Source organism: Lissotriton helveticus, chromosome 8, assembly GCF_964261635.1.
Source record: "Lissotriton helveticus chromosome 8, aLisHel1.1, whole genome shotgun sequence".
Lineage (NCBI taxonomy): Eukaryota > Metazoa > Chordata > Amphibia > Caudata > Salamandridae > Lissotriton > Lissotriton helveticus.
The window spans coordinates 950,913,379-950,928,085 of NC_136069.1; the positions used below are offsets into that span (position 1 = coordinate 950,913,379).

General features: G+C 45.4%; 1 protein-coding gene across 1 annotated transcript in view; it reads left to right on the plus strand.

Moving 5' to 3' along the window:
* POLA1 (DNA polymerase alpha 1, catalytic subunit) overlaps positions 1-14,707 on the plus strand; it is a 1,864,208-nt gene that overhangs the window by 356,480 nt on the left and 1,493,021 nt on the right. Inside the window, exon 16 of the mRNA XM_078657805.1 lies at positions 2,382-2,466. Within this exon, the coding sequence (XP_078513931.1) occupies positions 2,382-2,466 (85 nt within the window). The remainder of the gene's footprint in view (positions 1-2,381; positions 2,467-14,707) is intronic.

The window sequence follows — 14,707 nt, forward strand, 5'->3', positions numbered from 1 at the left end:
AAGCGTTCCTCCCAAGACTGGCAGATCAAGTGGTCCTCCTAAAGACTGACCATAGATATGTTCTCTGGGGTCTCCTCCTTCCCAGACAGCCACACAATAACGGGAGTCGGTGTGCCTTGATGGGCCATTAACTAACTGGCAATGATGAGGGTGGGGGGGACGCAGAGCTGGGCCCAGCCCCACTTGCAACTGAATAGACTGTACACTGCCTTCACACAAAGCTTGTCACCACTGCGTTGTTAATGCATCCAGCTCGGAGCCAGGAGAGGAAAAGTTCAAGGACTTTAAAGGACATTCTCTAGAAAATGTTACTTCAAAGAATGCACCAGGTATAAATAATGGACCTCAGACCTAACTCTTCAGGACCAACTATTTGTATCCTTTGACCACCCAAGAGTAGGTCAACCCCTGTCTAAAGAGGGAGTAGCACATTGGCTACAAGCCTGCATCACCTTCTGTCACAGCATGGCGAGTGTCCACTTCAGAGAAAAGTGAGCATTCTACCGTGAGCATGGCTAAGACAGCAGCACTCAACACCGGTGTGAATTTGCAAGAACTCCTCCGTGCCACTTCCTAGAGGAGCAGGCACATGTCCACAAAGTACTACTGCCTTGATATGAATGCAGAACCCTATACAGCAGTAGGACAGACTGGCCTCTGTTTTATTAAAGTGCGCCTGCTTCCTGCCTCCCTAAACTTATTTTGACTATTATTTACTGCTTACCTTTCTGAGAGGATATTGCCTAACGGCTAGAGTGGTTGACCTCGAAACTGGGGAACCAGGTTCGAGTCTCTGCAGGGACACTCAACATCCTGTGATTCTGGGCAAATCACTTAATCTCTGCATGCCTAAAAAAATGAATGTGCCCATCTGTAACTCAACTGATGCTCATGTAAAGTGCTCCGATACTTTTGGGTCGAGTTCATGCTATATAAAGCTCTAAAAAAAAAAAATATTAAAGCATGTTAATATCTGAAAGATTTAGTGCTGAATATAGTTACTTGTAAATCCAGTTCTCCAGTGTTGGTATCTTTCATATATTCACATGTGGCCCTCCCTCCTGGTAATAGAGGTGCATGTATTTATTATATACTCTTCTCACGCTGAGCTGCGAAATCTGTGCTATGATGGCCTCTTTGGGGTGTAGGAGAGCTAGCACTGCCACCTCATTGGATAAAGTTTATTTAGTAGCACATCCGCACCATTTTAGGCAATCAAAACACTGTTGTGGATGCATGTGGCCATTTGAACGTTTTACTGTTACCAGGAAGTCTCAGTGTGACAATGGGGAATTATTGAAGCTTGTGACTATGAAATATGAAAAATGCTTGAGTTACAGGTAAGTAACTCACTTCTTCGAATGACTGCTCTTTTAGGTACACTTGCTGATATGGCCGTCCTTTGGGCTAGTGAGGAGCACTAGAAGGAGATGGTAAAGTAACAGTTGGAAAGATGGGAGCAGAACACTGCTTGTAACTTGACACTCTACCACAATAGGATGTGTAAGAGTGTTGAAGGCTGTATTTGGAACGAGTAGGATAAGAATAAAACTTTAGTGAGGGCTTCTCGGAGTATTGTGAAGATGGTTTAAAAATGCATAGGGTTTACTAGATTGATAAAGGCTAAATACGAAAAGCAGATTGATTGCAATTCATAGAAAGTGGTGTGGTGACAGTTGGACAATTTTTTCGACTGAGACAAAGTAATTGCAGATTTAAAATGTTTTGAATGAAAGCCTGAGAGTAGTATGTTGTTTAACAGTTTAGGGACCTGTTTAAGCGCTGGATGAGGGTAAATGGTGTTATCAGTGTGCATGGTCTCGCAAAATAGTGAAAAGGCCAGATGGGGTGCACAGCGGATCAGTTCTGCATTTGGGGTTGTAGAAGAGGAGTTGAAGAGCCTCAGACAAAATGAACAGAACTCCTTGGTAGCATTATCAATCTTAAAATTGTGCTCTTGGATTCTTGATCTTGTATGTCATTTTTTTATTTGTGAACTATTAGTGTGCAGGGATTTTTTCTTAGGTCATGGATATATTGTGTAGATGTTTCCTTTAAGCGGTGGTCTTGCATGACTTTGTTGGGGACATTTCTATTGCTTTGGTATTGCCCAAAGTAGCAGCATTTCGTTATCTAGTAAGCTGCAATTAGTATTTAGCAACCCGTGGTTTCACTTTTTTTTGTATTACAACATGTTGATTTGGGTTAGATCTAGAGACCAGAATGGAAGGGGCAAAGAGTAAATTTGCTTAGGGCTGGTGGACGGTGTTTGAATGTTTCTTTCGTTCATTTCTTCTCATTTGTGATTGTTTTGAGGCAGAGGAACTGCCATGCTTTTCTTTATTAACGTCTCGTGTCACATCTTTGTTTACCCACCGCAGATTGTGGCAATGGCAGCTTTGGTCCATCCCAAATATCCTCTCGACAAAGCACCTCCTCAGCCACCCTACCAAGCGCACTTTTGTGGTGAGTATCTAGATAGGTGTGCAACCGATGCATTGTAGATTTAGTCACCTTGGCTGAAAATGAAAACTTGGTTTGCTTTCTGTAACACCATCCACACTTTCTTGTTGCTTTGAGCACTGCAGAGCATCAGACATCTTGCAGATGGGCTATTAAATAACAAATGTTTTTTTTGTTTCACAAGAATTTCTTTCTTGATTTCAAATTGAGAACCGCTCAGTGAGGTAGTTTCATTGTCTGATTGTGCTGTAGTATTCAGTCCCATGAGCCTTGATTTCAGTTAGTCCTTCAATCCCTGTGTTTTGTTTTTGGCTCCAATTTGTTTGGTTGAAATTATCCTCTGCATTCTGATCTGACCTCTGCATGTACTTGTATACATTAATTATTTGTTTTTAAACTATTTAAGGTTTTCAAGAACACAAACCATGGGTGTGCACACAGTAGCGAGCAAAGGCAATACATAGACATGTAATGCAATGACAATGATGCAAGACATCCAGATGCAAAAGAGAAAGCAACCTACTCGCCCTTGTTCTACCAGCACAACATTGAATTCTTGGATACGCCCCTCCACTAATCTTACAACAGTTGAGGCTCAAGTACATGTGTCAGTCACGAACCCTCTCCACTGTTCTATTGGCACTCAGACTGAAACTGATCAAGTTTTTATAATTAGCAATGACAGTAGCAGCAGCGAAGTTGCCATGAGTTTAATTATGGACACAATTACTGAGCGTGTCAAGTGTGTTCTTGATTTTGTTTCTTCTCTTAGGGACTCTTTGCCTGTTGTGTTTTCTGCCCTTCCCTGCCCCCAATCTATGATCCCCAATATTACTCCTAGGGTAGATCTCACTACTTCTGAAACCAACGGCACAGGAATATCAAGCTTGTCAAATCTACCCTCTAATAGCATTCGGACTCATCAAAAAACGCCAAATGATCCAACTAATTTGAACTTGGGCGTAGATGATTGTGTTATGTGTAATAAAATTCGTTCTTGTTTTCAATCTGTGGGGACTAGTGGGGCAAATAGGAATATAATGCGGGTTGATACAAACACAACTATTGATGGTAATTTGAAAAATACTAGGTCCTTTAATAGATCACGAGAAGGGGCCACCAACTCTGTTAATCTATCAGACTGGGGGTAACACCGAGGTGTTAAACCTACCACCTGAGTCCTGCCCCTATGTTGTTGTTCTGACCGGCGTCCCCACCCTAAGATCTGACCAGACAGAATCATGGGAGCAGTTATGTTGCAAGTGTGTGGACTGGTTGTCCAAACACAAAAGATTTAGGCCATCACTGATGAAGAACATTATCATGGCACTGAGAGTGCGTTGGTTAGGATCATCTAAAAAAAATCTATAACCGGGGATTGCATAGTTATTAATTTTCGTAGGCCTTCTGTGGCAAAAGCTATATTATTACCATATATGGATCGGACTGATGTTATTACCAGCATCTGGGCTTTGCCATTGAGCTACTTTTATAAATCCCCATTTGAGGCATCCCACCCCAATATGCCCTATTCCCTCCCAATTGTTAATAGATTTGCGCCTTTATCAGATTTGGATTGTCAGGATTGACTGACTCTTCCACCTACGACTCGAGTGTTAACTGAGGTAGCAGAATTAGTATCCCCTGGAACTTGTGCCCAGCTCCGTAAACCAGATATCCTGACCACAAGGATTGCAGACCCGTCACTTAAAATATTTAGTTGGAATGTCGTGGGTTTAGCATCCAAATTAAATTTACCAGATTGGCAGGAATTAATTAACAGCCAAGACATTGTTATGCTCCAAGAGACTTGGGCAACTTGGGAACTGTTTATGAAGGGTTTTGAATGTTTTAATGTCCTATCCCCCATCCCTGAACTAGGCAGGCCTGCTAGCGGCCTCTCAACGTGGATCAATATCAGGGCAGGAGTTCGCGCCAGAGCTCTGCATACCAACAGTAATACGTTCCAGTCTACTATTTACACACGGGGGATTTCACTTTATTTGTTTAATTTTTATAATGATTTTAAATCTGTCCCTAATATGAACTTTATTGAATTGTTTGAGTTTATTTCTAATTTACAAATTGCTAATTGTGATATGAAAGCCAAAAGCATATGCATAGGTGGTGACTTCAATGTTAAAATCCCAAAGGGTATTTATCCTGATACCCAAGTTCCTAACATTGGTCCGTTGAGTAAGAGAGGGGACCAGCTAGTGAATCTCAAGCGCTAATAACTTTTTAAACACTATGGAGGTCGCAGCAGTGCCTTCTAGAGATGGTCATATTGAACCCACTTATAGAGGAAGGGGCTCATCCTCTACCATTGATTATATCTTTATAACTGCTTGCCTAGAAGGTTATGTGACAAAGGTTGAGGTAATCCCCACATTCCAGGGGGATCACAACCCGATAAATGACCTTCATTTTTCAGACAGACCGACCTATGACCACGCTCACGGTGCTAGTGATTTAACAACCACCACTAATAACCTCCGATTGGTGTGGCGTGGCATAGATAACAGAGCAGTATTTGAAAGGATGGTAAGAGCTTATCCTGACTTGATTGACACCTGCTTGACATTTAGAGAATGTAATCGGGAGGTGGTTGGCGCCCTTATACAGCTTTGCTCTGGTATTAAATCCCTTCTGTCTAAGCCAATCAAGAAAACTAACTTAGATCCTGGATGGTTTAATGCTGACTGCCCTGTAGCTAACAGAGCGCTGCAAAGGGCGCTTGCTATTAAACCTAGGAACAGCTCTCTTGTGACATCGCTTAGGATAAGTTATAAGAGAGCTATCAAAATTAGAAAAGAATAGATTATTAAAGACCACTGGGATAATCTTGTTCGGGCAAATACCTTAAACGGTTGGGATTTTTGGCAGGCAGTTTAAGGTATGAGATCCCTGGGAAATACAATGTCACCTATCAGTTGTAATATATCTAGCGAGTCCTGGAAGAACCACTTTAGTAAGATCTATGCTGCTCCGGACCAGAGTCTAGTCTGTGAGGCGCGTACCCCCAACTATTGGGTTACGGATTGAACTATCTGAAATTGTGAAGGCAATTACTCAGAGCCTGGGACATAAAGCTTCCGGGCCTGATGGCCTCCCCATCGATCTAATAGTCACCCCGACTTTTGGGCACCATTACTTTTAAACGTTTTTAGCAACTTAATAAATTCCCCTATACCCCAAACCTGGTCCTCCAGTATTATAGTACCAATTTTTAAGTAAGGGGATCGGTTAACCGAGTTGCTATAGGCCGATCTCCCTGATCGATAATACTTTGAAAATCTTAGGGAGAGTACTATACAACAGGATCAAATCGTGGGCTGAAGAATGCCAGGTTTTACATCAATGTCAGCTGGGGTTTAGGAGTAAAGTGGGCACTGTAGAACAGTGCCTTAACCTCAATCTGATTATTGGCAAATATAATATAGCCAAGAAAACACCTTTGACTCTAGCTCTATTAGCAGTAAATCCCTCCAGAATACCCTGTATGCCATATATAAAAAAGTTAGACTAACTACTGAATGTAAAAAAACTTCAGTGGTTAGATACATGAAAATCGAGAATGTGATACCAGCGATATCGAGATATTTGTTAAAACCCATCGGCCACTGGGAAAAGGTTTTACTTTTTCGGCTAAGGATAGATACTATGAAATACATGTTGTCATTTCCAGTGCGTTTTACTAATAAGCTTGATCTTTTACCCTGCCCCTGTAATAATCAACACAAACCATCAATGCTGCACTTTTTATTCTTTTGTTCTTATTATTTACTTCTCCACCAAAAGATTTTTGATCTCGTATTTTAAAGCTCTAGAAAAAATTGATTATAAAGCTGCCTATGGGAGGGTGTTAGGTTTAAACGATGATGAATTAACCTTCCGGGTTGGATCGTTTCTGAAAGCTGCAGTGCGCACTCGTAATTCTATGCAACTTTGTTAAAATCTATGCACTTTATTGTATGTTTTTCGCCGATCATTTTAATGATTAACTATGAATTGTGTACTATGTTATTGGAGGCCCATATTTATTTTGATGTATGCTTTTTAACTTGTACTTTTATGGATATGTTTATTATCCGAATAAAGTTCATAAATAAAAAAAATAGAATAGCAAGATATGAAAAACTCTTGGTAGGGGCTATTTTAGCCCATCCACAAACCTGTCCCCAGGCCTCTGATTCCCTAGACCACATCTCATTATAAAGGTCTTTGTTGTGTTAATGCTAAGACCAAGATCCTTTATAAAATTCGAAAAATTGTTTAAAACCTTGGGGAGACCGATCTGTGTATGTGACGTCAACACTGCATCATCCGCATAGAGGAGAGCAGGTATAGGACGTCCACCTATTTGGGGAAAGTCTCGAACATCCTTAAGCAATGCCTGCCGCAGCCCATTAATATAAAGATTAAAAAGGAAGGGGGCTAGGACACAACCTTGCCTAACCCCCCTCCTAATGAGGAAAAAGGCAGTACGCTCCCCACCCAGACCAAAACGCGCTTATGCCTTCGCACCACTGTAGAGGCGCTTAAGAAAATGGATAATAAGGTCGACCCTCATGGTCTCAAGGACCTCCCAAAGTTGACCATGCCTCACGGAGTCAAAGGCCGCAGTGAGGTCCACAAAGGCTAAAAACAATCTGCCCTTCACCCTAGTGTACTGCCCCACGAAAATAGCTACATTTAGGCTCTGCTCTGTTGTCCCTAGTCGCTTTGGAAAATCATATTGAAAATCAGATAGGATCTGGCTGTTCTCGGTCCAGTCATGTAGGCGTTCCAAGATAATTCGCCCAACTACTTTTGCTAAAGAATCCAATAAGGAAATGGGCCTATAGCAGCAAGGATCCTGACATTTCCCTTTTTTTAATTCAAACATCTTTTTATTAACAAAACCAAAAGAAAAGCACCGGGTGACATACATCGCTTCTACATTTGTCATGTATACATTTCCGTACAACAGGATAATACATACAAAATAGCATTTAGGGATCACAGGGACTCCAGCGCTACCTCTTCATCTCGACCTACTGGAGGACTACAATTATCTCCCTGATAATTATTCCAGGCACCCAAACCTTCCCTCATTTCGCAGGACAGCCCCTAGCGACATACACCGACCTCTCCCTGAACATGCACAGTCCAGATCTTCCATCCACCTCTCTACGCGGTGTGGCTGGCTCCACCCTAGAGCTGTGCAATCTTATGCTTTGCAATCATACATGCCAAGGTTACCCACTGCTTCCCATATGTACTCGAGTCCGTGGGCTGCCAGACATTTAGGATACACTTGCGAACCTCCAGTGCCATCTCCACCCCCAGCACCTCTCGTATGCTGTCATGAATTTTAATCCAATAATCCTGTATTTCTTCACAATGCCACTGTATATGCATAAAAGTTCCAATCTCCCCGCACCCTCTCCGGCACTCCCCACTCTCCGCCAGACCCATGTGTACTAGCCGGGGCCCAGTGATGTACAATCGGTGAAGGATCTTTAATTGCACGAGCCTGGGACGCATTTGAATAGCCACTACCTTAGGAGAGGAGACCGCTTCCCTCTAGTCTTCGTCGTCTATTTCCAAGCCATCAGCGCTCCACTGTGCCCTAACGGTTGCCAGCGGATCTTCCATATTGTTAATAAGCTTTTTATATATTAACAAAATAGTCTTTTCATGGAGATGACCGTCTAACACTCGATCTTCCAGGGGGAGGCGTCTGGAAGTATGGTGCCTCTGGGGATATGTGTTGGTAGGGCATGCCGTACTTGGAGGTATCTATAGCGCTCGCTCTCCTGCAGGTGATACTTTTCTTGAAGGGCTTCGAACGTAAGAACCGTGTCCTTTACCCAAACATCCTTGATCTGTGAGATGCCAATGAGATCCCACTTGTCAAAACCCTTCGTTTTCCACAGGCTGCCTAGTCTCTCAGAGTTCCATAATGGAGTTGCGAGGGTGAGTTTCTAGTTCCACTTAAGATGACGAGTAGCAGCGTGCCACACCTGTACTGCATGTGCCGGCGGTCCAACAAGGGGAAATCTGCCAACCCTGGCATACAAAGCTCTCATGAAGTCTCCCCCTGGCACCTCCCACGGTCCATCGCATTCTCTGGGTCTCCTGGAGACCCATAAATAGCGTGGTTCACCGCTGATAGTTGGGAGGTCCAGTGGTATTTCTGCAGGTCTGGTAAGCCAATTCCCCTATCGTACCAGGGGAGAGAAAGTTTAGAGAAAGCAATGCGAAGCTTGCCCTCTCAAAGAAGCTGCCTCTGGAGGGCCTCAATTTCCTTAAAGTAGGACGACGGCACCGGGTCCATTGCATTTTGGAGCGCATATAAAAATCGGGGAAGGGCCAACATCTTAAAGAGCACCGCCCTACCCAAAAGGGAGAACGGTAGCGCCTTCAATCTTGCCACATCCTTCCTAAGCCGGGCCAGCGGGGGGCCCAGGTTACTGGCGTATCTCAGCTTCGGGTCCGGGGTAATATAGACACCAAGATATCGGAATCCTACTGGCTTAATTCGTACAGGGCAGGAGCTCGGAACCAACGGAGGATCCCCACTAAGGACAAAATACGTATTTCGACCAGTTAAAGGCAAAGCCAGAGTACCGCCCAAATATATTCAGCACATCAAGAAAACAGATCAGAGATTTCCTGGGAGTGGCAAGGTAGAGCAGGATGTCATCCGCGTACAGCGAGATCTTATCTTCCCAGTCTGGCTTCCATCACAGCCCTCCAATCGATCAGTCCCAACGGACCCATGCCGCCAATGGCTCGAGGGCCAGGGCAAAAAGAAGTGGAGACTGTACCCCTACCCAAATAAAAGTCCGTGGATCTTCATTTGTTCACCACAACTCTGGCGAGGGGATCCGCATACAAAAGACGGACCCAGTTTATAAACTCGGGCCGATGCCCAACTTCGCCAAAACTGCAAACAAGTAGGGCCACTCGACCCTGTCAAAGGCCATAGTTGCATCCAATGACACCAATACTGCCGGCTTGTGTATCTTTTGGGCGCCACCCAGTATCCCGTGTAGCCTTCGTAAATTAAGGGCTGTATTTCGTCGTGGCATAAAGCCAGACTGGTCCAGGTGAACCTGGGTGGTAATGACTTTTACCAGTCTAGTCGCCAGGAGTTTCGCCAGCACTTTAGGCTCAGCATTAAGTAGCGAGATGGGGTGGTAGGAGGAGCACTGCGTCTTGGGCTTTCCTTCTTTGTGAATTACGACAATAATCGCTACTCGCTGGTCATATGGGAGTTGACCCCTCTCTTTACTCTCTTCGAACATGACTCGGAGAAACTGAGCAAGCTTGTTAAAACTTAGTTTATATATCTCTATGGGGATACCTTTCGGACCCGTGGCCTTCCCGGAGTGAACACCCCATTTGTAAGAGGGGAGTCCAAGTAGTTCCGGTCGTCCTCCGATAAAGAGGGCATACGAATGTCGTGTATCATCGCAGCACTATCTGCCTCTGTATAAACCCCTGCTGACGTATAAACGGTACCATAATATTCTGAGAATTCATTCGCAATAGATTGCGGGTCGGTTATCCTATCCGAATCACCCTTCTCCAACTCTGGTACCAGCCTCGACGCCCACTCCCCCTTCTCCACCCATGCTATTAGTTTCCCCGCCTTGTCACTGTGTTCATATATCCTGCTCTGAGTGTCCGCATGCTGGGCTTTGGCCCGATCTCTAGCTAGGCCTTTATATTCATCTTGGAGGAGTTTCAGCCGATGCGCCCCTCAGGGGTCACATCCTGGGACACCTCAGCTTCCAACTTAGTCACCTCCGCCTCTACCCTGTCCACCTCAGCCAGGTCTTTCCTGTTTTTCTCTGCAATTAACGAGAGAACTTCCCCTCGAATGACCGTCTTATACGCCTCCCACGGAGACTGTGCAGAATCGACAGAACCCGCATTTTCATGTAAATACCTTTCCGTGCTCTTGACAATGCCTTTCTTAATGGTGGGGTCCCTTAAATGCCATGCATTTATCTGGGCAATTCTACCTGCGTCACCCCGACCAATCTCCACCTGGAGCCAGATAGGGGAGTGGTCAGATATTCCTCTACCCAAGTGCCTCACCTCTCGGACCGTTGCCGCCTGGGCCGCCAGTAACAATACACAATCTATTCTGGATAGGGTATGTTGTGAGGCTGATGCGTGTGTGTAGTGTACCCCGCTTGGGTTCTTCATTCTCCAACAATCTGTGAGCCCCGCTGTTTCTAGGAAGTCTGAAAGCCACTTCTGGGTCGGTTTTAGAGTTTGGGCAGGGTATCTATCTACCTCACCATCTTTCACAGCATTGAAGTCCCCACCCATCACCAATAGTCCCACAGGTAGAATCAGAAAAATCGCACCCAAGTCCTGGAAAGTGTCGGCTTGCAGGCCTGGTGGAACATACACGGACATAAAAGGCCTGAATTGTCAGGGGAAAGGAGTTTTTCACTAGGATGCCCGTCCCCCTGGATCCTGTCGTGAATCAGGCATGGGCCACTAGTTTATATCCACCTTTATGTAAAGCCATGCATCGATTACCAATTAGATGCATCTCCTGCAGCAACACCACATCTGGGGAATTCCTCCTAATCAATTGGTTCACCATCCCCCTCTTAATTGTATCCCCGAGTCCATTCACATTCCAGCTGAGCACAGTTATACCCAATCCCGGTCTACCAGAAGACATTATAATAGTAAGGAATCGATTCAATCATCGCCATGTCACCAAATGCAAAACAGAAATGAAAATAAATTGCAAATATAACTGCACACAATGCAATCACGAGTCCAAAAGATCCCAACACTTTCAACCCCCCTCCCTGCACCCCTGCACTTGGCTACTGCCCATCCCCAACTAGCAGTGTGCCTGTCGCCCAAACACTAATCTACAAACTAACTAAAGTTAGAAAAATGAAGGAGGGCCGATAACCCCCCCCGCCCCTCCCCCCCCCCAGGCTCCCCCCCCCAACCCCAGCCTCCCCCCCCCACCTCCAGCCTCTTAAACCATTTCTTCAAATCCAGGTCAATCCACAGTAATTGTCAGTGAAACAGATCTAGGCAAGACATAAGCTGTAAAGCCACCCTGCTCCTTAACTATATGATACCACAGTCCAAGTCCCACAGCCTCCTTCATGCTTATTCCTGTCGGTCATCCTCTCCACCTCGATCTTCCGGTTCACTTGTTTGAACGCCCTTCAGCCAGTCCGACGCCACTTCGGGGTTGTCAAAGAACCAGGCCTTCCCATTTAGTTCCACCCGCAGGCGGGCCGGGAACATCATTGCATAATTTAGTTCCTTGTCCCGAGTTTCTTCTTTACTGGAAGGAAGCTCTACCGTTGTTTCTGCACCAGCTGAGTAAAGTCAGGAAAGAATGAAAGCGTTGCATTTTCATACTGCAAGGGGGTCCCCGTCCGAGCCGCCTGCAATATCACATCTCTGTCGCGGAAATTCAGGACTCTGGCAATCATCGGGCGAGGGGGGGGCCACAGGTCTGGGCCTACTACCCGGCACTCTGTGCGCCCGTTCGACTGTGAAAACGTTACTCAGTCCCTTGGACGTGAGGTGGTTGAGGACAACGTCTTCGACAAATAAATTCGGAGTCTGGCCCTCAGATTTTTCGGGCACCCCAAGAATGTGAATATTATTCCGCCTGGCCCTCCCTTCGTACTCCTCCAGCTTAATGTCTGTTAAGGATCTTCAGGCCTTGAGGTCTTTCACCTCTTGCTGCAGCAATGCCACGTCGAGTAGGCTGCCCGTCTTAATTTCAAGGGATTTAACTTTCTCGCTCACCTTCGTCAGATCCGCCGTATCAATCCCATCTCAATCGTGACTGTGTCCAGCTTGTTATCTAGGGCTTCCATTTTCTGACCAAGGGATGCCTGTACCCCGTTGATAGCAGACATGAGATCCGCCAAGGTCGGTTCAGTATGAGCATCTGTTCCATCTTCCCCCGCTGACTGAGCTCTCTTCATCTTCACTGGGGACACCCTGTGCATGGTATACCGATCCAACTTATTAGTTTGAATATTCCTGGACCCTTTGGAAGATCTGGACAGGGTTTTTTCCGTTTCTGGCTTGGCCGCCATCTGGACGCCTTCAGGTCGTCGCTGCCGGACACTGGTCAAAGGATTATCTCCAGGGGCCAGGGAGAAAGGGACATTTCCCTTTTTTAAAGATGGGAACAATGATAAATTCCACCCAGGTCGACGGAAATGAGGCCTGGCAACTGGTATTTATTACCTGTGTGATAATTGGTCCCCAAAGATTTGTGTTCAACTTAAACAGGTCCACTGGGACCCCATCTGGCCCAGGGGCCGCCTTGCCACCTAGGCTTGCTGAGAGTGCTTTACTTACTTCCTCCAAGGTAAAGTGGAGGTCCAAATTATGGGTGGTTTCCCCTTGAGAATTGCTGAGTTGGATATTAGAGTTTCCCTGCTCGTTGTACACCGAGGAAAATTTCTATTGAGGAGCCCCCTCCAGGGGATAAACATTGTGTTTTTACTGCTTTTCCAAAAGACAGCGCGATCTTTCATTTGTTAATCTATGTGGAGGGATTCCCAGGCTTCTTTCCTCAGGACATTTTTTCTTTCTATGAAGGCAACCCTATAGCCCCTTCTTGGCTGCCTAATGTTAATGAGATTCCTTGGTAGTTTATGTAACTTGTGCTTCAGGGTAGCTTGTGTACACTTTGTATCGAACCAACCCTGGGGATCAGCCTATTTTCGATTTTGGGCATGTAGTACTTCCCTTTCCACACCTGCTATTAGTTGGAAGGAAGATAGAATGCTGTCAGAGGTAGCTGACTCACTCAGGCAGGTGTCAAAGGCCAGTCTACATTTGGTTACCAGTTTTTTTTAAGCCCACTGCAGGTGTAAAAAGGCAGGGCCGAATTCGACCAAGAACCCTTTAGTATTTGCCCGGCGTTAGCCGCCTCTCATACCATTCAATATTACCAAACAAAGAGGCAGGCGCTGGCGACTGGAAGGCAGGAAACAGGAGTTTATTCCTACGGAGCAGAACACGTCAAATCAGACAACAGGGTATCTTCTCGAGGTGCTCTAACCGCATCTCTGAGGCCTGGCCTCTTATACACAAGTTTATGGCTTTATTACATTTATGACATCCGTGGTATTGCTTTGAAGTACGAAAAAGGCATCTTTGGAATCCCCGGTTCAGGCCCGTTCTCACACATATCTACAGTAGGGGTCCCCACCCAAATCTCAGCATGATGGCTATCGCGCAGCTGGACATTGCGCTGGGAACAGGAATGCGGGCGATCGGTCGGATCTAGGGGTGTGAAGGCATTGATTAATCCCCGCTCCTTTGATGTGAGGCGAGGTCCTACTGTATGGGGCAATAAACTGCATCTGTTGGGCTAGGTGATGGCCTGGGATCAGGCTGGACAATCGGGCAGGGAGGAAGAGGTTATCAAAGGGCCTGTTCTATGAATGAGATGAAAGAGTGAGGGGGTTCAGCACGGGATGTGGCTCGGAGACAGGGTCGCGCTGGAGGTGCGTTTATGGCCCAAGCAGGAGAGACCGGGGGCTGTCGGGGCGCGGGGGGGATGCTTGCGAGGCCGGGGAGTGAGGGGGAGAGACGCGCAGGCTATTGGCAGTGGGCAGAGAGGCCATGGCACACAAAATGGCTGCCACTTACGTGCATGAAGGGGCCTAAAAAGGGACAAGATGGCGTGGCCACTGTTTCACGATTTTCACTTTACTTTCAACAGTGGCTGTGGTGAACATAAATGAACGCCGCTTATGTATACCTAATTTAGTCATTTTCCACAGTCCCCAGTTTTTATCATAAGTTAGTTCATTTCTGTTCATGTCACAGGTGAGGATGTACAAGCTGACATTAGTTATACAATCCGCTTTGGTAGCCCATATGCATTACGGGCAGATGGAAATAATTCTGCTATCAATGCTGACAGAATCGTACATAACCATATGTAGTCAAGGTGATAGGCGAGGAGGCAGTGCATACAAAATTACATTAGCTGTGTCATACATTAGACCTGGAGATGGGGACATTACTTAGATGATGTAGGGAATTCGTTCGAATACAAACATGTCATACAAAAAAATGTTCTGGCAGAAGATTCAAAAGATTTTTATTTGCTTTGGTACTCAACTGAGGACCACAAACTTAAGAAACAATTTACAAAAGGAAAATCATTAGAAATTAATACAGTATTAAAGACTTTAGAAATTTGTAAAAATTGTAGCAAACCCAT